Source organism: Pezoporus flaviventris, unplaced genomic scaffold (assembly GCF_033815535.1).
Source record: "Pezoporus flaviventris isolate CSIRO_AGI_PZ_B2104156 unplaced genomic scaffold, CSIRO_AGI_Pfla_v1 ptg000005l, whole genome shotgun sequence".
NCBI classification, from domain to species: domain Eukaryota; kingdom Metazoa; phylum Chordata; class Aves; order Psittaciformes; family Psittacidae; genus Pezoporus; species Pezoporus flaviventris.
The window spans coordinates 14,563,857-14,590,797 of NW_026892553.1; the positions used below are offsets into that span (position 1 = coordinate 14,563,857).

The 26,941-nt window shown below is 39.3% G+C and overlaps 1 protein-coding gene across 4 annotated transcripts in view; it reads left to right on the forward strand.

Moving 5' to 3' along the window:
• Positions 1-45: 45 nt before the first annotated feature.
• Positions 46-26,941, forward strand: part of DACH2 (dachshund family transcription factor 2) — a 290,535-nt gene continuing 263,639 nt past the window's right edge. For 2 of the 4 annotated variants that reach the window (XM_061446147.1, XM_061446149.1), the window contains exon 1: positions 46-742. In XM_061446147.1, coding sequence (XP_061302131.1) covers positions 255-742 — 488 coding nt within the window. In that variant the 5' untranslated portion in view covers positions 46-254. The remainder of the gene's footprint in view (positions 743-26,941) is intronic. The other 2 variants (XM_061446148.1, XM_061446150.1) reach the window with 1 other exon arrangement.

The following is a 26,941-nucleotide window of genomic DNA, read 5'->3' on the forward strand; positions in this document are numbered from 1 at the left end:
CCCAGGTGCTGCGGCTGGCGCTGCCCCGCCCCGCCCCGCCGCCCGCAGCCACTCTCCGGGGCCGCGCTGGAGGCGGGCGGGGCGCATTGGCTGGAGGGCGCTGTCACTCTTCCCCCCCCCCGGCGGCGCTGGGGAGGGGTCTGGGAGCGCGGCTGGCGGCGGCCGCTGCGTGTGGGAGGGCGGGCGCGCGGCTCTGTTTTTAGTAGTAGAGCAAAGCGCGGGGCTGAGGCGAGCGGCGGGGAGCCGGGCTGGCCATGGCTGTCTCCGCGCCGCCCGTCATCGCCGCAACTTCCAGCGGCGGCGCGGGGGGCTCGGCAGGCTTGTTCCGGGCGGACCCGCTGTACTCCAGCCCCGCGGAGTCTCCGCGCCTCACCAACAGCCTCGTCAACAGTTTCCTCTCCGCGGGCAGCGGCGGGGCCGGCGCGGGCGGTGGCGGCGGCGGCGGAGGCAACGAGTGTAAGATGGTCGACCTGCACGGGGTGAAGGTGGCCTCGTTCCTCGTGGAGGGGCAGGAGCTGATCTGCTTGCCGCAGGTCTTTGATCTCTTCCTCAAGCACCTGGTGGGAGGGCTGCACACGGTCTACACCAAGCTGAAGCGGCTGGATATATCGCCCGTGGTGTGCACGGTGGAGCAGGTCCGCATCCTGCGGGGGCTGGGGGCCATCCAGCCCGGCGTCAACCGCTGCAAGCTCATCACCAGGAAGGACTTCGAAACTTTGTATAACGATTGCACCAACGCGAGGTGAGCAGCCGAACTTGGCGCTTCCTCCGGCCCCCGGGGAGCCGTGCCCGGGGCGGGGGTGATGGGTCCCGTGTCTCCGCTCGCCGGGGCTCCTGCGGCGGGAGGTGGGGGAGTCCTTTCCGAGCGCTGCGCGCCGCAGTCCCGGGCGGGCCGGGGCGTGGGGCCGGGGTTGGCGGTGCCGGCGGTGTGTGGGGGGTGACCCCCGCGGCGGTACCAGCGTGAGCTGCGGGATTCCCCCATCTCCCGGGACCGCTGGACAGCGGATCCGTTCTGCGCGCCCGTCTGCAAACTTTTCCCTTAGCAGTGGGAGCAGAGTTCCCGTTTACGCTGCGCACAAATAACACAAAAGTTTTATCCGTGTTTTTTTTCCGCTGCAACTCTCGGTTCTCCTCAGGATCCCTCGCTCCCGGGAGGGTGGGCGCGGGCTGCGGCTGTCGACTCCCGGCCGGTGCCCGCAAGGGAGGCGGGCGGCGGCTGCGGGCAAACTGTTGCCCATTACCGAGCCGGAATAATGGTGCGTCCCGCAGTTGAGAGTGCTGGTGCGGGCGCAGCCCCTGCCTTGGCGAGCCCGGAGCGGGTGATATTCCTGGGAGATCCCTGCTGGGTCCTTCGTACTTGGGGTTACAATCCTTATAGCTGCTGCCTTTAGAAATGATAATGATCTGATAAACACAAAACCCTTCTCGGAGCTCAATAGAAACACCAAGTGCAGTGGGGTCGGATGCGAGGCAGGGTGTGTGGAGATGACATGACTAGTTCAGCAGTTCCTGCGGTACCTCCTTAGAAACATTTACATTTCGGTGTGCTCCTGCTTTCAGCCTGGCAGGAAACTTTTCTTCATGGAGGTTGTCTCGCAGAGCTTTGAGCGCGGTGTCTGACGTGCAGCATGCGGATATTTGTTAACTTTGTTTTCGTGTCGCTACTTTTGGCTGCTCAGCACCGAACGTGTAGTGTTGGGTGGGGTATTTTTAATAACACCTTCAGCAAGCACTGATTTGGGGCCTGATCCTGTTCTTGCCACCTGGAGCTGAGGCGGGAGCAGACCGGACGTCCTTTCGTGAATAGCAGTATTTGGTTTGTTTCAAATCATTTTATGTTACAGGTGACACTCGAGGCAAGCTTGCACTCATTTCCTAGCCGTGTTTATTTGAAGTACCTGCCTTTTCTCGTGCTCGTGTTGTGTTTCTGTGACACCTTCTCCCGCTGCCTGTTTCAGTGTCTTGCACCCCTGTGACATCATAACCACTGCCATGTTAAAATGATGGTGTTAAAAGTAAGGTCTGAGGATAATGTACTTAAATAAAATTAATGTAGGATTACTAAGGGACACTCTTAGCATGTAAATGCTTCTCTGAAATATTCCTGAAACTCGACTAGCCTGAAAGTTGACCATTAAAGAAATAAGTCTTTTTAGTTTCTGTGACCGTGCCAAAGTTTTTCTTTGGGGAAATAGGAGATTTGACGATGCAGCCTTTAGATGCAGTCTGATTTCTTATCTCTTTCAACCAATGATTTAAAATCTAGAAATGCTGGATATTAAGTATTCAAAACTTGTATTTCGTAGACTTAAGGCATGATAGGATAAGGGAATAAGTAATGCAAGGAGCAGCTGAGAGGGGAGGCCAGAGGAGCTGTGTGTGAGTGAGGAGCCGAGTGATGCTCTGAGAGTGGGTCTGAAAGGAGCAGTCAGTAGAACGAAGACCTGGGCAAAGGCTGAAGATCCGGCAAGGGCACTGCTGAGAGGGCATCCAGTAGGTCAGAAACAAGTCTCAATGGAGTCAAAGCTCTCAACTAAGTGCATTCAACACGTGTTTAAGCACAATCACTTCCTGCCTAGTTATGAAAACACTGTGCATTTTTTACATGTTCAGGAGCACCAGATCCCTGTACATTCCCTAAAATGTTTCTTGTTTATTGAAACATCACTTGGCCATGGTTTATATCTCTTTAAATGCAGCTGGTTTGAATAACCTGCTGATGTATTTTGCCTTCACGGTTTCAGGTGTAATGCGTGATGTTATCAGCACACATGAAACTTCTCTCAAGTGTTGTAACTTAATGTTAGGTATATTCCATCATGCTAATTGAATACTTAATATGTCATTTTATTTACAGCTCTTTTTTTTTTTTTCCTTGAACGATCAGTGCTAGTTGGGGCGTATGTTGGCTAAAACTAGCTAAATACACAAGTGAGCTAATTCTTGCTTGCTGTGCAGTGACCTAGGAACCACTGCAGTGCATGGTACCAAGCAGATAAAACACAGTACCGCTGTTACAGCTATACATACAGGATTTAGGGTCTGTACCTGGGAAGTTAAGTCTTGGAAGAAAGTGATCTTTTAGAAGCAAACCCTTTGATGTGTATTGTTCCGCTGCATGACTCAAGCATTATTTTCAACTCGGAATGTTGCGCATTGCTTTTTTTAGTGTGTATGTGTACATGTGTGTGTATATATATATGAATTTATAGATATTTATATACATATTTGAATACTGCAGAAAGTAAACTCGAGCTGCCAGAAAAAGCAGTAAGAAATTCTGGCTATCATTGTTTTCAATGTTAGTTCACTTCTGACAGTCAACATCTCATATGTTTGTGCACACTTTCATTTTATTTCTATTGCAGTGTTAACTCTCTATTACATATAACTGGAAAAAAAGAGAAATTCTACTTCTCTTGCTGTGTTGAGTTTATGAGCTTTGTGGGCAAGCTCAACTAAGCTGCAGAGAAAAATATACCTGCAAGTGAAAGTTTTTTGTTTGTTTGTCCTCTGTATGTAACATTAGTTACCTATAGTTAGCATTTTTGACCTTTGTATTTTTTTAAACAGTACCTGTATAAATTTCATTCACCTGTAAACAGAATGTTCCTAACTTTGATTATTGTTAGCCATCATCATCTAACCTAATTTGGAAGCAAGGTTTGTGAAATGAAACTAACTGTTCATTTCATTACAGGTAGCATCGTCAAGTGAAGAGTGAGTACAACATATTTAGACAATTTAATTACTAATTTGCAGTATCTTAGAAGACTCCTTTAATTATGGACACATGCTTAATTTTAGTAGTAAAGCATAACATTTACTTAAAGTAGAAAACTATAACGAAGTTTTACTTAAAAATGAAATTTAAAACCATAGAACATTTTTATGATGGTAAATGTGACAATCCTTAAAATTAGGATTATATGAGTATGATTGTTTTATGGGGTTTCTGTGTTTGGGTGCTGTTGGCTACTGAAAAAGCATAGTGTTGGTCTGGATTATCCAGTAAATAGTAAGAATAATTCCCAGAAAACAGTGTTTTAATACATGGCTTATTTTTCTGACTTAAAGTATCTAGTTAAGCTAATATTTTGTATTACTTGGGCTATTCACAAACAATAAAAGGCTTTAGAAATGAATTTAAGCAGTAAATGCAGACATTTTATTTTATGAGATAATGAGGGTCTTGTCATGTTGTCTATTAAAAGCTACCTTATAGTCAGCAATACTCTTTTATTAGGAGAATGATGTCAAGGTTATAATTAAAGCAATCCAGTCATGTAGCGCTGCGCAGAGATTCCTTGTATATTGATTTTAAATGTGGACATCTGATGATATCAACTTCTTTGACTAAGTAAATATTTAGTGTGTTTCAGACTTGGCCAAACTTGTGGGTTTTGAAGGTTCTAGCAGGTTAAAACAAAAATTGTCAGTTTCTCAATTTCCCTTTCCTTCTTGGAAAGGAGGCTCACTTAAAATATTTGTGAGAGAGATCACTAGCCTAGTGGATTCTGCTAGAGATGCAGAAAGGAATTTTTCCACTTCTGAGCAGATTAATTATACTTTTGGAAAAATCCCTCTTTCTTTTTAGGCATCTTGAAAGCTTATGCTTGTTCAAAACTACTAAAATACTTGATTTTTTTTTTATCAGATGCATATCTAATCTGGAGAAGCCTTGATTAAAATTCCCTTCTTTTTTTTCATGTCAATAGAGCTCCCCATTTGAAGTGTAACATGCTTTTCCTCCAAAATGGAGTATTTGTGTGTTTCCTGCATGTGTATATGCATAATACATATGTAATTTTCTACCGAGACTTCTACAACCGAAAAATACTGTGTTTTTGTAGCAAAGACAAAAAAGCTAAACAATTAGGTATTAATGATATTCTTGTTGCATATTCAAAAGGTCTTTGCAAGCATTTCTTCTCCTTTTTTTTTCTTTTCACCATTTCAACCTGCAGAACTCTTCACTGTCACTTCAAATCACACAATTCTACAAAGATAAAACAACATTTAAACTCATTTGCTTTGGGAGGGAAATTGAGCATTTGCACCCAATAAGCCTGATTGTGGAACTGCATGCAAATTGTGTTTTGATTTATCTCTTTTGCACTTTTTTCCATTTGAATTGATCTTGCATTAATTTTGCCAAGCGGCTCTGTGAGGCTGCAGATGTTGCCCTGTGTTTAATAAATCAATGAGACAGATCTGAATGAATCACTTCAGATGGATTCTCTGCTCGGTTTGATGTCTAGATGTTATTCTTAGCTTGTTATCATGACAGATGCATTAATGTTCCCATACACTGCCAGCAATGTCAAAGAGATTGAAGCTTTTAAAGTGGCGGTACCCCCTTTTCCCCCTTCTGTTGGAATAACTAAATTGCCTTTAGGAATAGGTCAAAATATAAATTTAATCACAGCATCATGGTGGGGAAGATGCTAAACTTCTGATCATATTATAACACAAAGTCAGACAAATACAGTTTTGTACAGAATGATTAATTATTCCAAATAGTGGAGATCAATATTAAAATCTAAACATAGGATAGGTCCTTAATAGAGTAACCACTTTCTCAACATTAATATTTCATTGTGATAGGAATGATCCGAATAAATAATATAAGACTGAAACATGTAGAAATGTTGCTATAAATAGAATATCATTGTGTTCAAATTGATTACAGGCTGAAGTAAGGCTTTCTCTCCCTCTTTTTTTTTTAATTCTTATTAATATTTTTCTCTTAAAGTTAAATGTGCCTGGATTCAACATCTGCTAGATTTAAGATAGGTATACTTGTTAATTACGTTTCTGTGCCAGGTACGTTAGAGAAGTTGATCACTGTTAATTTCTGTTCTGTATAGTCTGGTATCCATTATCTTGGAGCAGAACCTGTGGAATGCAAATCATAAAAGAGGCTGGAATGTGTCTTTGTGGAATGGTTTTAAATTCTGGAAAAGATTGCTCAAAGCGTAAAGTACTCTGCCATGAATAATGAAGATCTATTTCCCGCATAGTTTTTATAGGCTTTTATTCGTTATTAGACAACTTGTGGTCTTCCTTGTTTTCCTTTAGAAGATCAAACTGTATTTTGAGATTTGCCTCTGTCATTTTGTTAAACCTGATCTTGTTCTCTATGATGTGTTATTTTAATGTTAAAAATTATTGCGAGTGTTCCTTTTCTTAGTCTCCCCCCAAACAGAAGAACTTTGACTTTTTGTCATTAAGGCTTCTGAGAATAAATTGGAGAAACTGGCTGTAACAGATCTAGATTTATGTTGGCATTCTTGGTATTCTTGCTCCAGTAGTTCCAATTTGATAAAGGAAACAATATATGTAATAGAAGTTCACAGTTTATTCAAATGAGTTTAAGCTTTAGCATTGTTATATTTGCTTTCCCTTCACCAATATATCAATGTGTGGCAACAGCATTATACTCCAGAAGTGAACAGCTCTGTAGATTATTCTCACACTGGGGCTACAGTTGGACATGCAGCCTCTGTTTGTATGCGCATTTGCTTTTAAGGAAGGTTAAAATCTACTTTGGTAGAACTGAAGAGCAAAACAAAAATCGCTAAATTAGAAAATCACCTCTTGTCATATGGCAGTGGCCTTAGTACCTACCTTGGTAATTCTGCAGAAAATACTTAAAATGAGCATTCTGAGATACTTTGAAGAATTGCTCTTGTTTATTTCATTGCTTACAGGCTGGAATTCATGTCATGCAAGAGGTGTTAGTCACTATCGGTATTAAAAAGGCGTTGAAATCTGGGCTGTAAAGCTCCTGTTTTTGACTTTGCTGAGGTGGACCTCCCTTTTGTGCCAGTGGAAGTTTGCCAGAACAAGGGCAAAGAACTTGGAAATGTTTCTAAGGTTTGTGCCCTTCTCATCAATGGTGGGACATACTGGCATAAAAACCTGTGTTTGAAAGAATTGTGTGTATATGGCGTTTTCAAATGGGTACTACGCTTTTCATCTGATCTTGTTCCTTCTGAATTTAGGATCTTCAGTCTTTTCTGTGCCTGTTCAGAAAATTCAAAATTATAATTTCTGGGAGTTAGGAACAAAACTATCCAAATCCATAGTTCAAAATATTTAAAAGTTCCAATCTGGTTTCTTTTGCAAGTTCTTCATGTCATTATCAGTGTAATAACCCCCCTATGTATACAGAAATGCGGTGTTTTAATGATTATTTACATTATACTAATTGCAAAACCAAACAAGATGAGGATGCTTTAGAGTTCTTGCTGTCTGTGACATGTTTCTTTGCTGTAAATTAAGGCAAATTTTTTTGTATGTTATGATTAAACATGCATTACCAAGCACAAGTACATTAGATAGCAATGATTCTTAGTGGGTTAGATTTATCCTGCTTGATACTAGAACCATCCCTCAGGGCTAGATGCTTTTGATCTCTGTTCCTTCTTGGTAAAGCATGGCTGTCCAAAGTGACTTAGTAATAGGGTTTCCCCCTCTCTCCTTATTCTACAACCTGAAAGCAACACTGATACCCATTAACTTATGTACTTTGATACCTGGCCAGAAGGGTCTAATATCTGAATCCTACATAACATAATAAATTTGTTGTGTGAGATTTGTTTGCTTCCATTTCTGTTTGGTAGCACAGCTGTGTTGTTGTTTTTCGTGTGAGTACTGTGTTTATTGTCACTAGCAAGCATAGGGAGATTATATTTCCTTGACAGCACATCTTGACCTGCAAAGGCCATTTTGCTTATTAAAATATATTGTCTTAGAGCCTTTCTGGACTCAGTTACAAATACCACTTCCCCAAAAATAAGAACCAACACAAATGAATAGGGCTTGCTTTCTTAGTTTACGGTGGTGTGAAGTGTAGTTTGGCAGTGTATATTGTTGAGTATACATTCAGGTATAAAATGTTCACTTGCAATTGTGTCTGATCTTATCAAGTTTCTGGAAATTGATATCTGGTAACAGCATTTAACCTACATCTCATCTATCTGCTATCTATGTGATGGGTTAAAAAGAAAAAGTAGTATCGATCTGTCGCTGGATTAAAGTTTGAAATCGGCAACAGCATGAGCACAAAAGGCTTTTTTATGATTTCTCAGCTTGCCATTGATCTAGCAGTTTTATTGCATTCATTATTTATTAAAAGAATTTGCAAGCTAAACATAACGTTAAGCTAGTTTGCACACAGGGACTGCACTTAGGAAATTGAATGGAAATTGCATTAGAGATGAACATCTGTGCTATTTTTCCACTCATGTGTTTATGGGTTTGTATAAAAGGTGTATTGGATTAACAGTTATAACCATTATAGCTTGCAGCAATATGTTAGAACCTGAAGCATTTAGTAGTTATTTAGGAGGGAGACTCTCTTTACTTACACTAAAAAGTATGGTAATGCCATCACAAACAGTGCTTTTATTGGATTATTCTTTATTAATGGTTTTTTTACTAGTAATGTGTGAAACTTGAGGTATCTAGCTATATTATGTATGTGTTCTTTTATCTCTGCTACGTAAAGCTCCATTAATATTGTCATTAATTGATGGTTTCTAGTGACGGTGTTAAGGATTTGTCACGTAGACACTGGAGTATTGAAATGAAATGTATTTTATAAAACACAATAGGAACATATGTATTGAAAAATACTAAATATATATTCTTTCAGATTTTTCCCATGAATTTAACTAGATTTCTGTCCTTGAGGTAGGCAGCTTCTCTAATGTATTATGTTAATGAATCAGGTGAAAATCTTAATTATTTTGAAATCTTTTTCCACTTGAGTTCACAAGTTCTGTTGCTCTCAAACACCAGCTGTAGTTGTGCGTGACACGTGAAGTATAGATTAGACCTAGGATTCTGAGGTCCTCTCCTCTAATGATTTTGGATTTCTTTTATTTTTTAATTGTGCTCCTTCTATAAAGCAGACAATTTTGCTTTGGATGAAAGATATGTATTTAGAATCAAGATATTGTTTCATTTGATCTAAAATTCTGTGCAGTCTAGTCTGTTTATGACCAGAAGGTACTAAAATATGTCATGTTTAGCATCATCAGTGCACTTTCAGTTACTCTATTAAACTCAACCTGATACATCTCACCAGCTCATAAGATTGCTAGGTTTCCTGTGCTAAGGAGCAGACATGTTCTTCGTGCCAGAAGGTTGTGCTCATTCTTTTGAATGACACTTCTACGTTTCTTTAGTTTTCTTTTTCTCTCTGGTGGGATGAACCCTGCAAGTCCTGACAGCATTTTGAACAGAGGTAGCTCTGACTTTTAGCTGGAAGAATCTCAATACTTTTTTCCACATCATTTTGCTCGCAGTATTACTAGTTGTCTTAACTGTTGTTCCCAGGCATAAGGAACAATAATCCTGCAATCACAATTTGCATATTATATCAGATAATGCATTTCAGCTACTCTGTAAATAAAGGTGGAAGTTAGATTTAAGAGGGATTTATGCAATTAATATATATACACAATACTGGTTTAAAATATACATACATACACATATATATAATGTGATTTAACCTGAATTTTTGGATTATTCAATAGCCTCTCTCCCAAAACATGGAAATAAACTTGGAAAACTTTTTATCCATATTTATAAAGAGAGAGGAATTTGAATAATCCAGAGATTTATTTTAAATTGCATTTGATATGGACATAAATTAAATTTGCTAAATGACCTTTTATGGCTGTATGTTCTAACTTGGTGTTCTTACTTAAAGTCTTTAGTCATTTTTGATAATGCTCACAGCCATGTGAGTGAGTAACAGGTAACTTTATTTCTGTCCAGTCTATAGAAAGAGAGCTTGTGATGACTTCATGGTTCTTTTGGTCAGCAGAACATAGAGTCATTCTTCTCTCCTGCTTCCAGACCTGTATGGACAGTGGAATTGGAGCAAAACACTTTATTTAAAAAGTTAAAATTATTTCACACAAACCTAGTGTGTTTCGCACAGTCACAAAGTTGTGTTGGCAGGGTCATCTTGAGATCATCTAGTTCAATCAACTCCTCTGTTTAAGCAGGGTCAGCTAGAGCTGGTTGTCTGGAGCTGAACAAAAAGGTCCACATGGAGTTTGAGTATTTCTGAAGATGGAAACTTGGCCTCCCTAGGCAAGCAGTTCACAGAGTAGAAAACTGTGCAGTGGAAGGAAGATTTTATCAGCACCTATTAGGATTACTGGATTATGTGGGAGCTGTTGAAGCTGCAAGTGGATATTGCTACAGTCCCTGATGTGGTCACTGCCCGACTGGGGAGTCGCTCAAGCCAGGCCAGCACGGATTCCCTGCCACCAGAGCAGTGTGAGTTGTAGCCCTCTGTGAACCCACTGTGTCATACACAGATTGTGCTTTCTGTGTCTCACGAGTGATTGCCTGAAGTCCTCTATGTTTGTGCTGATGAACTGACTTGTCTTATTCCCCGCTGCTACCTGAGAAGGAATATTTTAATTTAAAAAAAGGTGGCTGTAAGAAAGCTCTTGGCGCATAGTGCCAGCAGGGGGATTTAGTTACTTGGGTGTTACAGTAATTTAAGAGTTGCTAATTAAGAAGATCAAGCTAGTTTAAAGAAAAAATATTTGTAGCTTCATTTAGAACTCCTAATCAGTACATTTAAAACATTACACATCGTGCTTGTTCTTATGCATGTAGCAGTTGGTTTAGCCTAGTACAAATTTCATGTGATAGCTAATAGACTTTATAACAGTTAATCAGAAAAATGTTCTGTGTCTGTGAAACATTATCCCTGTTGTTTTTTGTGAAATTAATGAGGGCACCTCGCTTCACTGCTGCAGCTCTCTGGAGCTGCCTCTTTTTGTCCTCCTACTTTTAGATGTAGTTGTGTATTAAAGAAGGGCAATTTTCTAAAATGCTGCTAAGATAATAAAATTAGCAGTAGAAAAAAAAAGTCTTTCTAATGAGACTTAAAATACATGTTTAAACACAACAACAAAACAAACTGAAACCAAACACCAAAACTCAGTCCCCCCCCTAAAAACCCCTCCAACAAAATTCCCAAACAGAACAAGGAAGTAAAATGTTGGCTGCTAAAAACCAGCAAAATATGAATACTGAAATGGGATCTAAGGCAATGAACTCAGCATTGTTTTCTGTGTTGCATAAGGTTGTTATTGAAATATGTATTGTAGGTCTGTGGAGGCTTTTTTTTTTTTTTTTGGCTTGTAAGGTGCCTTATTTGGTGTTTTTTATATGGCAACTCATGTACCCAATAAGGCGACTTCTCAGAATACCCTGAGTTGGGCATCTCATTGTTAAGTAATCATTCTTACCTGATTCGAGGTTGTTATGACTTGCAGAGAAAGCAGCAGCGAAGTGATCTGTCAGGGCACTTTATGCTCTTGCTATGAAGACTTGCTAAATATGCCGTCTTATACCTTCTGCTCCTTACTGCATTACAGGTGTGTGTGGCACAGCAGCATGCTGTGCTGTGCCTCAGGCTGTGCCTGTGTCAAAGGGGTAATGCACTGCTCTCTGCTTTTGCAGCCATGGTGCAGCTTTTAGAAGGATCTCAGAAGCGGTCTGGCCAGAATGATCATTGTAATGAGCTTTAAGACTTGCTGCTCTCATAGTCAGGAGTGCTGAGGAAGGTTAATTGATCCTGCCATCATACACTGGAACGAAAATTTCTTGTCTCGCATCAGAACCGTAATCAGTGCTTCTTTCTGCTCTGTTACTATGAATTGCCTTACTTGTTGCACAGCTGACTTTTGGCTTGGACAAATCGGTTTCTGCCTGCTGGAACTCAGGAAAGTTTGTGTCTTGTAATTTGATGAAGTACTTCTCTAGCATGTTAAGCTAGAAGGTATTTTGTTCATTCACCTATCTTGGCTTTTTTTAATATGCTTTCTTCAAAATTTTACTGTCCCTTCAGCCAGCAGTCTTCTAATAAACTGTTCCATCATGTTAATTATTCATCCTTACAGGTGTATGATTTTAGCTTTCAGTGTGACTGACTGAAAAATTTAACCCTTTATTATAGTGGGAAAAATCTGTATTTGTGTCTGTATGAAACAGAATGAGGCATTGTTGGTATATTGTAGGCATTTTAGTGATGCATTGGCTTCTCCTAACCTACAGCATGTTTGTCTGTTCTTGTGTAACTGCGTCTGTAATGTTTGTGAGCCAAACAGAGGTAGGAACCTTGCTTATGCTGGCTGTTTTCTACCTGCCTGTTACAGAAGGCATGTAGCCATCCTCCCAGTGCCTCTCAGCTCTCTGACAAGGTTGGGTAATTTCAGAACAAGATGTGGTTATTTGGAAGTTACTCTCCTGCCAGTGTTGGGTAGCAACAGGCGTATGTGCTTTCCATCTGCTTTCTAGGGGACAAAAAGGAAAGACGGAGAGATACTGCATGCTGCATTTTATGCTGGTGGGCTGCTGGCTCACAGTGAAGTTGTGTCTCTTGCAGTGTAAACCCTTAATAGGAGTTGGTTATTGATTTACAGGGAAGAAGAAAGGAGGAACAGGGGTGCTGTGTTGGCGGAGGCAGTATGTTTGTCTGGGATTCCTGGATGTTCAAGGCCTGGACTGCAGATAGGATGCTTGAACAGTTCAGTCCTTTAGCACCTGTGCAGTTGGCAGGGGAATTGAAGAGAGGTTGGAGTTGCTGTGTGTTATGTGCAGCCGGTGTGCAATAGTCTGATGAGCATGTTGGAATTGCTGCAGAAGAGCTGATTATGAGTATACTGCATGCAGAGTACGTTGAATTTACTGTGGAATTTCTTGCTGTAGCTGTTCTGCAATTATCATTTCCCGTTATCTGCTGCTGCCCCAGATTTCTTTTTGACTCTTACACAGCCTCATCTTCCCTCCCCCCCCCCCCCCCCCCAGTCTAGATTGATGTGTCATTGACAGTAACAGCACAGTAAATACTCAAACAGTGTTCCGTTGTAGGCAATGGCTGCGAGTTTATTTTGTTGTTTTGAATGGGTGTTGAGTTGTCTTTCTAAAGACGTCTTTCAAGTTTAAGAAGTTCCTTGAGATGTTCTTGGCCATATTTTGATACGGGGGTTTAGATAGCCTGTCTTTTTTTTTTTAACTCTCCAAACACTTTTGCGGAAGTTTGGTTTGTTTGGAGGGTTTCTGATGCAGCTGTTCACTTTACTGATTTCTAATCAGAAGCTCTTTTTTAGCATCTTGTGGACGTGGAATAGTTGATCCGATGATGTCACATTGTTTCCAAAATAATCCTTTGTCTAGCATGAGAATGTGAGTGATAGTAAACAAATCTACAGATAGGAAGTGGGCAGAGGACATTTTGATTTAAGTGCTTAGGTTGGTTACTCAGTTCTGTGACTGGAGGCAAAATTGGGAGCTGTTTTTCTGCTGCTGACTTTTCATAATGGCCTATTCTGAAACACTGGTTTCAATAGCCTCTCTTTTCAGGTCAGAGAGAGTCTCTCTGTCCAATTCATTGTGTGTCTTGGAGTGATGCTGCTGAGGTCTTAAATCATAGCCCATGGTGGTGAGAAACTGACACAACTGAGTCATGGGATAGAAAGGAAGAAGTACAGGAGATCTAACACTGAAGGTGCTTTAGGTGTTAGTACCTCAGTTACAGAATGCATTAGTATTGAGCTATAAGTTTTCTATGCAACATGGAGCAGATGGAATGAACATGGCGGCTTTGGATCTTGTGTGAAGTTGGAGATTGCTTTGTCCTTTTGACCTAATTGCAGATGAAATTCTGCGATGGAACTGTTGCAGAGCCAGAACCTTACAACTGATTTCAGTGGTTCTGGATCAGGAGCACAGAAAGCAATCAAACCTAAATGCATATCTACGAACTAACATGTAAGTCGCTTTGGTCCACACCAGGAAAAATTCTGTGCAATTTTGGAAGTGGAGTAATGAAAGGATCCTTTGAAAAATAGGTTTCAGCAGAATATTGGGAAAACTAGTATGTAAGAAACTTCAGGTCCCTTCAAGGCCTATAGAAAGGCCTATAGACCCTGCATTTCAGAGCAGTAGCAGTCTCACAAAGTAAACGGTATTGTTCATTACTGGTGTCCACTAATACGGGTGGAAAAATTTAAGCTTTCTCAAGCTGAGACAGAAAACATGATGAAGGGTAAACAACTGTGTGCCTGTATTTCTGGGTACTGCACAAGCTTAAATTGTGGTCAGTGGTTAGTACTTCACACATGTGCCTGATTTTCCTGGGAATCCTATGCACTTTCTGAACAGGAATGGCAGTTGGTGGACTGTTTATTACTCATTCTGGTTTTGGTGGAAAATTTGGCCTTGTATGTCATTTAGACTTTGTGACACATGTAGCCTCCCAGGGTCTAATGACTTGTCTGCAGATGGGCTGTTATTTATTACAGTCATGTAGAATAAAATTGATTGTCTTCTAAAATTAATTTTTCATTTGCCTCCAGCTCTGCTTTAATAGAGGACACACAGTTGCCTGTTTGCAGAAATACTGTTTAATCACATTAATATCTCAGCCCCCCAGGCCGGTGAAGATAATTGTACAAACGAACAGCAAAATCTGTATCTTTAACTTCTTTTTATGATTAAATTATGCAAATGACTTATCTCCTGCCCTTCCAAGCACTAATCATCTAATTAGGAATGATGTGTTAAAGGGATGGTTTTGAATCAGGAGAAGCGGAGAATGGAAGAAGCAGAAAATGGGATCTGACAATGAAACGGCTGAAGGTACTGTAGTGGTACAAGATAAATCTGTGTATTTGTTCAGAAAGCAATAATAAAGGCTTGTTGTGCTATTTGTAGTCTTGCTTTAGTAATCTTTTTTCATAAGAGGATAATTCTGGCTGATTTTTTACTGTGGTTTTCAATATTAACCTTAAATTCAGTTATTAAGGTTTAAGAATTGAGTCACTTAGCACTTCCAGTTCTTGTAAACAAGGTAGTGTAAGTGTCCCTAGTTTCACTAGTTAGCAGTATGGTTTAAAAGGTAGAATGCATATATTTGTAGGTTGTTTTTTATGAAAGTGCTTGTCATGATACTGCTAGGTGTCCTGAGCCTGCACGTACTTCTGTTTTTGTATCTCAGTCTTTCTCTTAGCTGCTGGTTAAAAACCAAAACCAAACAGCAATTTTTAATTTAATATGAAAATGCAAGTGCCCATCTAAAGAGAAAGGCCATCTCTTTGGTAATGCCCTGTGCCTAGTTTGGGGAGTTTCCTTTTTAATTGTAAGTGAGGCTCTGCTTAGTTAGATGTCTACTGATCATAGATTTACATTTTAAGCATATGTATACAAAAGAACCATGCCTTGACCTCTCCAAGAGCTTACGGCCCTATTTTCTACATTTTCTATTTCATAAGCAGATTCTGGTTTTTGGTAAGTTATTCCAGATCCTCCTGCTTAAGGCCCTTTTCCACAGTGGGTTCAAACTGTTAGTGTGTTATTGCTGTTGCTAAAGGTGTAACAAACCAACTCATTATCTGGTGATAATGCTTTGGGTTTGATAACTTTTGTTTTTCCTTCAATCAGTTATTGACGTACTTGCTGCATATGATTAAGATAGTCTGCCAGTAAAACAAGAATATTCTAGAGGCTAACTGAAATGCCTGGTATTCCTGTATGAGAATGTATTAATTCCTTAATAAATACATGAGACAGTATTCATACATGAAAGTATGGATTCGTAGAATACTGCAGAGATAACAGCTAGGTCCACATTCCCTAGAAGCAGGGTCCAGACCAGTCTTTCAGACAAGATAAATCCTGCTGTGTTTTCTGCAGCTGTGGGAAATGCTTGCACTCAGTCAGCTCTTGTGCTTTAGAAGTAAATACATGAAACGGTGAGAGAAGAGTTACTATTTAGGACATCGTGAGTTTTGAAAGTTTGAGGGCCATGTTGTTTGCAACATCTGCCTGTTCATTCGGGAATTTCAGCTTCCCTGCCTGTATGCAATGGCTTGCGCTTATGTGCATATATATATATATATATATATATGTATGTAAATAGACAGGGTTTACTGATATAATCTGAGAAAATCTTAGTAACTTCCCCAGGAAGGTGGGAAATACTGCTTTGTAAAGGTAGGTATCCCTGATAAATACTGAGAATCCAAAAGCAATGATTAAAAAAAAATCTTTTTTGTTAGTGATTAGGTGCATGGCATAGGGATTTAAAAAGGAAGAGCCTCACAAATGTAATTCAAAAGCAATTAAAATGCTGACTGTGTTAGGTTAATGTTGTTTTTTGGATAGTTCAGCGTAAAGTTCTGACACTGCTTTCACTTGTCTGAGACAAATGCAAATTGCTGGTGCAAACTTCTCATAAACACTTTATGGATGGGGAGGCTGCATTTCTTTCTGTACCTTCCAGAAATACGATTGGATTAAATCAGTTCATGTCTATCTTTACATGTATTTTTATCACTCCAAAATTCTTTCCAAAAGGAAAGATGAGAAGAGCTTGTGGAAGAACTCTTACGCAAAAATATCTGTACTAAGAACATTTGTGTAGGTAATATCAATGCACAAGGCCTAGGTACTTTTTGTCTTAATTACAGAAGATTCAAAAACAAGAAAGGATTAGGGATGCTGGGAAGGGACTCTTCATTAGGGACTGTAGTGATAGGACAAGGGGTAACGGGTTGAAACTTAAACAGGGGAAGTTTAGATTGGATATAAGGAGGAAATTCTTTCCTGTTAGGGTGGTGAGGCACTGGAATGGGTTGCCCAGGGGAGTTGTGAATGCTCCATCCCTGGCAGTGTTCAAGACCAGGTTGGACGAGGCCTTGGGTGATATGGTTTAGCGTGAGGTGTCCCTGCCCATGGCGGGGGGGGGGGGGTGTTGGAACTTGATGATCTTAAGGTCCTTTCCAACCCTAACTATTCTATGATTCTATGACTGGATTACTAGGTTCTGGGATTCATTGGGCTTTAAATTGCAGTGATGACTTGGAGCAGAATGCTTTTCCTCTTAGGGTAGGAGATTTTATGATATTTAAAGAGCAAATAATGCTAAAATTTTTTGTGTGTGTGGATATACACCACAACAGAGATGAAAACAGAGGCCTTGTAGTTATGCTGATACTGTGTGAGAAGTCAATGGCGAGGGAGGCAGAGAGCATCCAGCTACTGTTCTTTGTGTGGTTGAATTTCCTAATCCTTATGGCTTTTGGCTGAGGTATTTTAGCATTGTAGGACTGTAGCACTGTGGTCAGGACATCTGAGATGGGTATCTGCTGAGATACCTGTTGAATCTAATAGGAAGTAGTATTTGTTGATGCTAATCTTTAAGGTTTAGGCATCAACAAAGAATCTGAAAACTTCTGTAATCTGTCGCCTGTATTTATCAACTTTTCCATAGAGGCAAATTGGAGGAAGGTGGTCTGTACTACGGATTCAGATATCTTTAACTTTACTGTGTCCACACATGCTCGGGTCTTTAGTTTATCCAGTTGCTCATGCAGATATTTTTCTTATCTCTGTGTAGGGCAGTTTTTGTTGAGTGACAACAGGTGGTAGATCTCAAATAACTTTGAATTATGTCGTTGGTCTTGCAAAAAGTTAAACTCGAAAGAATTCTTGTTAAGGCTTCACAGTTGATAGGTACAGTAGTGGAGCTGTCTTACAGTCTTTATCTGTGTGTTTTTGTATTCAGAGAGTATGAAATCATAGAAGTATACATTGAGAGATCTTTTGGTTGTCCTTGGGATTTGTGCACTTAAAAAACTATTCAGTAGCTGCTGATACCATGCTAATGCAGCTTCTAACAGATAGGTAACATTTACAGCAGTTAAGGTAAGGGCTATTTTAATATTAATGAAGTTTGAGTTACTAAATTAAAATAAATTACTACACAAAATGCTGGACCATTACACAGCTTCACTAGTATGATCCTAAAGCAAGATCCCGTGTCAGTGGTAAGAGACTTTCAGGAGTGATAAATATTATAGAAGAATAGCCTTGAGTAAGTTATCGATTTGTCTGTTAATTTAAAATTAGTCTAGAAATCCAAATGTATTCCCTTCTGTGGTCTTATTGTGGGTTGGGGTAATTGAATATTTTTTGGGAAACATCTTATTCTGTCATTGAAAAGGAGTTTTAGCAAATGTTGAGAAATAGTATCACATATTAATATTTAGGGCTCCAGAATCTTGCTGTACAGTATGTATGTGATGAACAGTTTCTGAAATCATGGATAATATGATACAGAGCCATGTTTGTCAGATTTCCTTGACTTCACAAGAATGCTGTGACCGATCTGTCTTCACCCAAGTGGGTGAACTCCAGGTTGGTATCCTGGGAGTCATACAGTCTCTTATGCTATCCACAGCAGTAAGATGCATGCTGCATAATCTTCTTTTTCAGACTCTAGTAGTGGATAAACATATTTGTGTGATTATTAAGAAACTTCCCTATTTCTGCCGTTTTCTTAAAATGTACAATCTTTGTTTTCCAGAAATTGCTGAACTTCTTTTAATGATTCAGAAACTTTAAAGAGGTCAGCTTCCTTCGCTGTGGACCTGTGATAAGCTGGCTGTGACTTGCTGTTGTTCAAACTGCAATATGGAATGGTTTTCAAATCGCAGCTCTATGAAAGTAGGGTGGGGAAAAAAACAGTGGGAATACAGGGAGGTGGTCTTAGCAGTCCTGGGGTAATGGTTGGACCTGATGATCTTAAAGGTCTTTTCCAATCTATTAGATTTGATGATGTGTATATCCCCTTTAAACTGTTCAGGTTGTACACAGGTTACCCTTTGCATATAAATTCAACCAAATTAATATTTCTTGGTCATATTCTGCATGTTTTAAGAGTCAGGAGAAATAAGCAATCATGAAAATAATTAGTGAAGCATAAAAAGGTAAAGTTGGAATTTCAGAGCTGTACAGACACGTGGGTTAATAGCTTTCTAGGAATCATTCTGGTTTCTTCAGTGCTTTAGACTTTGACGTTTACAAACTCAGCCATGTATCATGTGAAACATGGATTGGAAGAGTGGTAATCTTACATTTTTCAAGTGAAAGTTCACCTTTGGCTAGTTTTGAAGTTGCTGTGCTCTAATGGTTTTCTCTATTTGCGGAAGATATTTAGTGTTATTAATATCACAGGAAATTAGTGTCTGATTTTGATAGTGGACAGTAATTGTTTGGGGGTTAGTGAGTGTCTGAATTGTGTTCACCTTTATGAAGCATGCTGGTATGTGTGTCTTTTAGTTAAGTGGTTGCTAAGTCTTCCAACCCTCTGCCAGTAAATAAGATGAAATAGTAGCAGGGTGCATCAGTTTCAGATCCATTTAAGTAAAAACAGATTGCCTGAGGGGTTTTTATGTACTTGTTTTTATTCAGAAAGTACTGTTATTAGACATAAAGCAACAGGATCTTGTCTGTTTACCTTTGAGATCAGACTCGGGTCCCTGTGTCTCGAAGTCTGTACAGGGAGCCTGCCTGGGAAATTACAGATCTGAATAATTCCCTAGTTAGCAAGGATATATACCTAACTGGTTTAGCATTTCTTAAGAGGGAGCAGTCACACCCAAGTGATTGATCGGAATTAGTTGGAAAAGTGTGTAGAACAGTCAGAAAACAGTGGTATGTGAAGGTACACTTTCATGTTGGGTATAGTGTAGTTCTGGTCTCATACCACCTATCTGCCAAAGGATATGGAGGGTATGTGGAGAAATCGGAGGGGAAAAACCAGGAAAATGCTTGGTAAAAAGCAGCTCCCATATTGCATGACACAGGAAGGTATAAAGCTGTGTGAAGTCACAAATGGCACAGGGGAGGTGATTAGGGAGTCATTGTTCATTGCTTCTGCTAATCTAGGAATTAGAAGATGGGTGAAATTAATAGATGTTAAACCCAACAAAAGCAGGTGGTTCTTCCAATACAGTAAACTCAAAACTCTTTACTACAGAGTGCTGTGAATGCTCAAATGTACATGGGTTTGACAGGTGAGCCAAAAAAGTGCAAGAAAATTCTTTGAGAGGCTGTTGTACGGAGATACTATTTGTGATCAAAAATTGCCAGTTACTCGGTGCAGGGAAGTCTTAATGAACACCGAAAAGTTCTTTTCTGTGCATCTGCTGTCAGCTGCCTTTAGCTATAGGAGGAGAGATGCATTTTTACTTCGAGAAACGACATTATCTAGTTATTAAGTGTGAAAGCTTTGGAGAGGACTTGAATTTGCAAAATAAGGTAATGGTGTTGAAATGTAGCAAATCAGAAAAAACCACCATGGAAACATAGGAAATTTGTTGACCAGGAAGTTCAGTGAACATGCAAAGCTCACAAAGGCACGGAGAGTGGAGGATTTCATTGTGCGTATGTGAGAAGTTGCTCTGGATGCTACCGCTGTAGCAGTTCACTGACTTTATGTGAATAGTATCATATACTTCAAGAAGATGTGTTAGTGTTTGCTGATTGGAGGCCTAATTTATCCAAAAGTGTTTGCAAAAAAACTTCTCAGTTAGGAAGTCAGTCTTTCTGTGAACATTGTAGACACCGAGCAGGTCATCTTCAAAAGTGAGCCTGTCCCATTTATGACATAAAAGGCAGCAGATTTAAAGTTCTTGCAGAAAAGAATAAGTTAACCTAGAATATTCCCATTGGTTGGATGGTACGCATTATACTTACAGGTTTGAACAAAAAGCATTATATATCATTGGTTAATAAACAGAGTTGTAAGGCCTGGCTAATTAGATGTAGTTGTTAGCTCAATAACTAGTAAATGCCTGTTTGGTAATGTAAAAATGTGATGTCAACTCTTAAGAGTTGCTTTCAGTCTTACATTTAATGTGCTTTGTCGTGTTTTTTAAGTAATGGCATTTGTCCTCTAACCACAGCTGCTATTTGATGTTAAGGAGAGAGGAATTTTTTTTTTACTGAAACCAATGTAAATTTGAAGATAAATCAGCTGAAGCATACCAGTTATTTATAGTAGGAGCTAGGAATGCAACATAGATTTATTTCACCTGTAAAAACTTGTAGTAGAAGTGGTAGTATTGATGTTTAGAAGAATACAAATATCCTTGAAACTGAGTTGCAGAACTTACAGATGTATTTAAATGTGTGGATAAATAAGATCAAAGTCCCTTTTGAGTGGCCAAATCAACATAGTTTTGAAATACGGATTTTCTTAGGTATGTCCTTTGCTGTGTAGTGGAGCGCCTAGTAGTGAAATTCACTAATGAAACTTCATTGTTACATGGTAAGACATTCTACTTTCAGTGTTAAATCAGAGTGAGTTTAATTTTTCTTTCGGGGCTGGGGAGTGAGGGTGAAAATAAAGGCAGCAGGAGATTGCTGTGGGTGTGGAGCCACCCGAGGGAAGAGGTGTGGAGTACTTCAGGAGTCAGAGATTTGAGGATTTGCTTTTCAGGATGCAGCATAGTGCCCTCTGGTGAGTAGAGTTCAGGGATTCTCATTCATTTCCTTTTCCTCCTCTCTGTTTTCATTTTGCCTCTACTCTTTCCCCTTCCCTCCTTCAGAGGTAAATATGATGCTTTTCACTACTTTTAGGGGGACACCCCCTCGCATCCCCCAGTTTTTTCCAAAGTTAAAGCTCTGTCTTACTAATTGCATAGATCCGTATGTGTCACTCAGCTCAGTAAAAAAGAAAGCATTCTGACTGCCCTTTTAAGAACTTACTCCTCTAAGTAATAAGTTAAATTCAGTGTGTTTACATAGAGGAAGTTTCCTATTGCTGCTTTTTGTGTTTCTTTGAGATAAAACTTGGGCTAATGATACACTTCACTGGACCACAAGAAGATGGAAGGACCAGTCTGTAGGAGAAAGCATTTGACCTGTGGTCCCAAGTATTAAGCATCCCGTTTTGTTTGTTATACTTTTTTTTTTTCCTAGCATAAACTTAGTTATCTGTTTGCTTTCTAAATAATGAAACAGTCAGAAATATCTTCATTGTAAATGCTCCATTGAGACTGGTATGCATGTCCAAGAAACAGTTCTTCAGCTTCTTTAGTAACTTAAAAATTGTTTAACTCTTAATCCTATGATCCTTAAATCACACAAGTGGTAATGTGCTACTAGAAATAATAAGACTGTTCCAAGTCCAGTGACTACAATAACTTCATGTAGGAAACTGTTCCAGGAATCTCCATAGGCAGTATTTCCTTTCACAGCTTATGGCAGGGAGATGGCAAACACCATCTTTTCCGCCCCTAATGCAAGAAGCTATACTTGTCCTAGGTCAGTGTTGGGGTGATTTGAGCACTGGTCCCAAGATGCTTTTTAATTAGAAAAATATTTCTAGTCTGTTTCACAGTCTGGAAATGAAAATGAAACCAGCAATCTGATTAGTATTGAAAGCTTGAAACTGATAAATCCCTTCGTAAAAGAAGGTTTTAGCAAAAGGAAGTAAGTAATTAAACTTCAGACAGGCATAGCTGTGTGCCTTGCAAGTTGCAATGCAACATTTTGGAACTGGTTTTATAAATACCATCGGATTTGTCCGTATACACAGCCATGGGGGGAAGAAGGAGCCTCTGTATTCTGGAAATATTTTAAATCTGATTAATATAGTGGCATAAGAGCATAACGGTAAAAAGGAGGGAGGAGAGTGAGGAAAAGCAAAACAAATTCACATTTGCTGTAGCAAATGTGTCTGACATAATAGAAATTCCCTTGTGAACTAATGTATGGTATTTTCTCCTTGTTCCTGGTGCAGTAGGATGGAATAGAACAGCATGTAAGAGATATTAAGGGAGAAGGAACCAGTGACTGGAACAAACACTTGTAACTTGAGGTTCTTGATCTTTTGACTTCTGGAGCCTGGGAAGCTCTTGCTGAGCTATGAAGGGCCGCTGGAGTGCCGGGCTTCTGCAGTGCTGTGGCTGGCAAAGGAGGAAGGGGGTAATAGTTAAGAAGAACGCTTCCTTCTTCTCTAGGCTCCTCCAGTGCTTTCCATCCTTTCTGGTGTGAGGAGAGAGCGTTATGGTTCTAATGTTGGGCCCAAATGGTACAGAGAGCTTGGTAAATGGATTTTGGTGGCCGTTGAGGAAATGGCTCTGTAAATTTTAGCAAATACTGATTTTACAAGATGCTATTTAGGTATAAAAGTAGATGGTGTGACTCAGTGAATTTTCTAAATGCATCTGAACAGACGTGGTTACAGTTTTAGCAATGACAAGCTGAATCAGTTTTTTGCATTATTAAAAAAAAATCACTTTTAGGCAGATAATGCATATGTGAATTACATAAAGTGAGAATGAAGAGGAAAAGTGAATGCGTTAGGTGTTAGTATAGGAAAAAGCTAAAAGGAATGAGGGCAAAGCTATGTGGGAGCATTGACAATGTGATCTTGTTTCGTTACCAGCTGAATGTTACTAAAACATTTAACAGGATGATGTATTAACCTTTGTAAATGATTAAAGTTAACTTAAGACAAATGCACAGAAAACAACCAACCACACAACCGCTGTATATGTAATATATAATATGCACGTAATCATCTTGAAAAGTAATATATGTTCTCTGTAATGCAGTCTTTTGAAGCTGGAAAGTTACTCAGAACCCAGTTTAGACTTTAAAAATCAATTCTTAGAAACAGACTAATTTTTTTTATGGAAAAATACAAACTTTAGAAGGAACTATATTTGTCTGTAACACACACACGAAATAATTTCAAACAATTTATTTTCCTGAGGACAGTTGGAGAGAATAAGTTTTCATCTTTCCTTGGCCCCATGGTAGATTTCCTTATGAATTCCTTACAGATCAGTGACTTCTATTTTTTTTTTTTTCATGTAAGATCTGGAACATGTAATGTGCAAGGAATACAGTTCAAAACCCCTTTGAGTAGAGTAACTGTTGTAGAAGACTGGTGGGAAGGGTGTGCAGAAAGCATTTGTTGTCAGCCCCCAGCTGTTCAAGGATGAGCTAGTTTCATTCTTGGTTAGAAGCTGCCAAGTAGGTGCTGTGCCTGGCTGGAGGCAGTGATTTGGTTTTGTTTGAATCGATGCAGAATCAGTCTTGGTTGATATGGAATGCTGGTAATGGAAGTTTCTTCTTTATGGTTTTCAGAACTGAGGTTGCATTTGATTGTGGTAATCAATGGAATTTTTTTATCTGTAAAAATTCCCCAGAATGCATTATGCCTGGCCAAAATGGTGTGGCATGGATTGGTGTGTGGTAAATTACTATTTTTATTATTTTCTAATGTTTATATATTTGTGCTGTATTTATGTTATGTAATTCATAGTAGAAATGTTTTTTTTTTTTTAAATAAAGTTCACTAAGCACAACACAGTTTTATTTGCATTTCTATGGCACTTTCTATTGCAGTAATCTCAGGATTTCCCTAAGGCGTTAATTCTCACTGGGCGCTGTATGTTAAACTGGTGACGTAGATTATGAGTCACAGATCTTAATTTTCAGGTACTTGACAAAAAGTGTGAAGATTGGATATCCCCAGGTTCACATGAAATTATTTTGGATATTGGGACAAGATGTGGTGTATTTCAGTGGCTGGTTTTGAAAACTTAACCTGGAGTTACTCAGAGTCAAAGTAAAGTTAGACACATCCAAGAAACAAAACCTAGAGAGACACCTCTCCTGCATACAGTGTAACTTTGCAGAAATCTAAATAGCAGCAACTCTATGCTATTATGTCATGAAAGTGCAAAATACTTTCCGGATTCTCCCTCTTGCGTTTTCAGCACAACAATAGCCTTAAATTTTGCTATAAGTAAAAAAAATTCAGTCCCTTAATCTTTCTTCTAAATTAGTGTTTTTAAATATTTTGATTTTTATTATATGCAAACTCCATTGGAATTAAGATTTGGAAGCCAAACAAACTGAGGTTGCCACATCTATGATTAGGTAAAATAAGATTTTTTCCTTTATGACATGAAAGCAACAGATTACTGGTTCACTTACAGAGCAGGCAGATCATCTTTCTCAGTATATTCTGATTTTATTGTTTATAGTTCTGTGGATATTCCGATAATTTGCACTCTACAAATAAGGCAGACTTCTGAAGACTTTTCAATCTGGAATTGGTATTTTCTTTTTGTGGCAAGAAGCAGAGAGACAGGGAACAACCCTCTCATCATTTATGTATCATGACCCAGCATCTCGGAGCCTTGGGCTATTATTTCAAAATCCAATATATTCAAACTTTGGCCTCAGAGAGCAGTAGGATCAGTACACAAGAACAATAGAGTGATAAATATAGATTTTTCATTAAGGAAAAGACTATATCCTGTCATTTTTGAATCAGTGTTCAGAAGAGGATCTGAGAATTCATAGCCTCCTATAGGCTTTAACGTTGTTATTTGTTGCAAAAAGGGACTTAACAGCCTTTTTGTATTACTGTGAGACATCATTGACACGCAGAAATAAAATTTTAATATATGCTAAAGGAGAGATCCACTAACACCGTGACAGTAATTTAATGCAAGTCAATTTTGAGCCATGCATAATTACAGGCGTGATGTGGAGCCCTGCTCATCCTGAAGGACAGTTTGTGTGGGGCAATGCAGATCCAGTTGCAGTGCAGTTGTCTCGTGGGGGGGAAGCTTCAGTTTCAGGAGCTGGGTTGCCTTTCTTCACTGACTTCTTTTCTACAGTAAAAATTTGTTTTGGGAGTCAAATTATACTATACTTCTTTGTGGCCCAGAAACAATTGGTTTCTAGTACAGTAGTCTGCTGGATGGAAAGCATGTGCTTTTGGGCATATGCTGTATGAATGTACGTATGTACATGCAAGCATACCACCCTCATATAAGAAGGGGTGTTCCTGCTTAAGTTTTAGGTAATTGTTGAACTTCTCAGAGCCATTAAAACATATGTTCTGGGAGGCTCTTTCAGATTTTAGAAATGTTTATTCTTTTCATTGAAACAGATTTTTCACTCAATTTCCTTAAATAGAGCAGCTGTGATAGTGTACAAACAATCAAAATTTATGCTGAAAAGTAATTTTTGTGCTGTTTGTTTCTCTCTCAAGGAAACAATTTATGTTCTCATTTTGAAGCCAACAGCCTAACACTTGTTATCAGGAAAGCACCAAACAGTGAAAAGTTTTGGTTTCTGCAGTAAATCTATAAAACCTGTGAGTTTAATTGGGCTGAGATAAAACAAAAAAGACAATTGACCCCATATGTCGATATTGTGTACCTACGTAAACACATATACTTCATATTTGTAAAACACAATTCTGGGGAAGGTTTGCTGTGTACTTTATACACACGTGGCAGTTGTATATTGCTGTTGTACCTTTTCTGAAGTTTACCAGAGGAGACCTGTGTTGGCTTTGGTGGGAGGGAGGGTGGCAGTGGAATGGTGAACTATGGGCTTGCTTTCCAAGTCGTGATGGGTAGATGCTTTATTCTGTATTGTTATCAATACAAAAATAAAATTACAAAAATAATATTATTTCAAAAGTCTTTTGCTTGCTTTTAGCTGACAGGTTTCTAAGTGGATATAGCTTTTTCCACCTGCAATCAAATGTAATAAACCTTCTTCACTGCAGAAGTCAAATTCCTGGAAAAAAGAAAAAAAAAAAAGTTGGAAGCTCACACTTACACCATAAAACCTTGTTTATTGCGACCATCAGTCTTCTAAGATATGCCCCACAATGGGGTTTGGTAAAGCCATTACAAGGTGCCGTATGAGTTCCATTTGCCTACAGTAAATAGAATGTCAGAAGTGTCAGGGGGAAATAAATATCAGGCTGGTTAAAAGGGAGCAGAGATGGCTCAAAGCATCATTGAGAGGATTGATTTATCTGGCATGCTGTAATGACTGCAGATGTGGATCTGTTATTCTAGATGAGCAATGAATTTGATGAGCTGATAACACAGGGCCAGAGAGGCCTGGTTTTAATTACTGATGAGGAATTTATTTGTGAAGCACTGTGATTTACTGAGGGTTTGTTCTGTTATTGACAGGTGACCTTGGGGCTTTTCTCTTTTGATGAATAAAAAAAGAGGCATTTTTTAAAGAAAAACTGTTTTATCAGTGCTGTGAATACAGC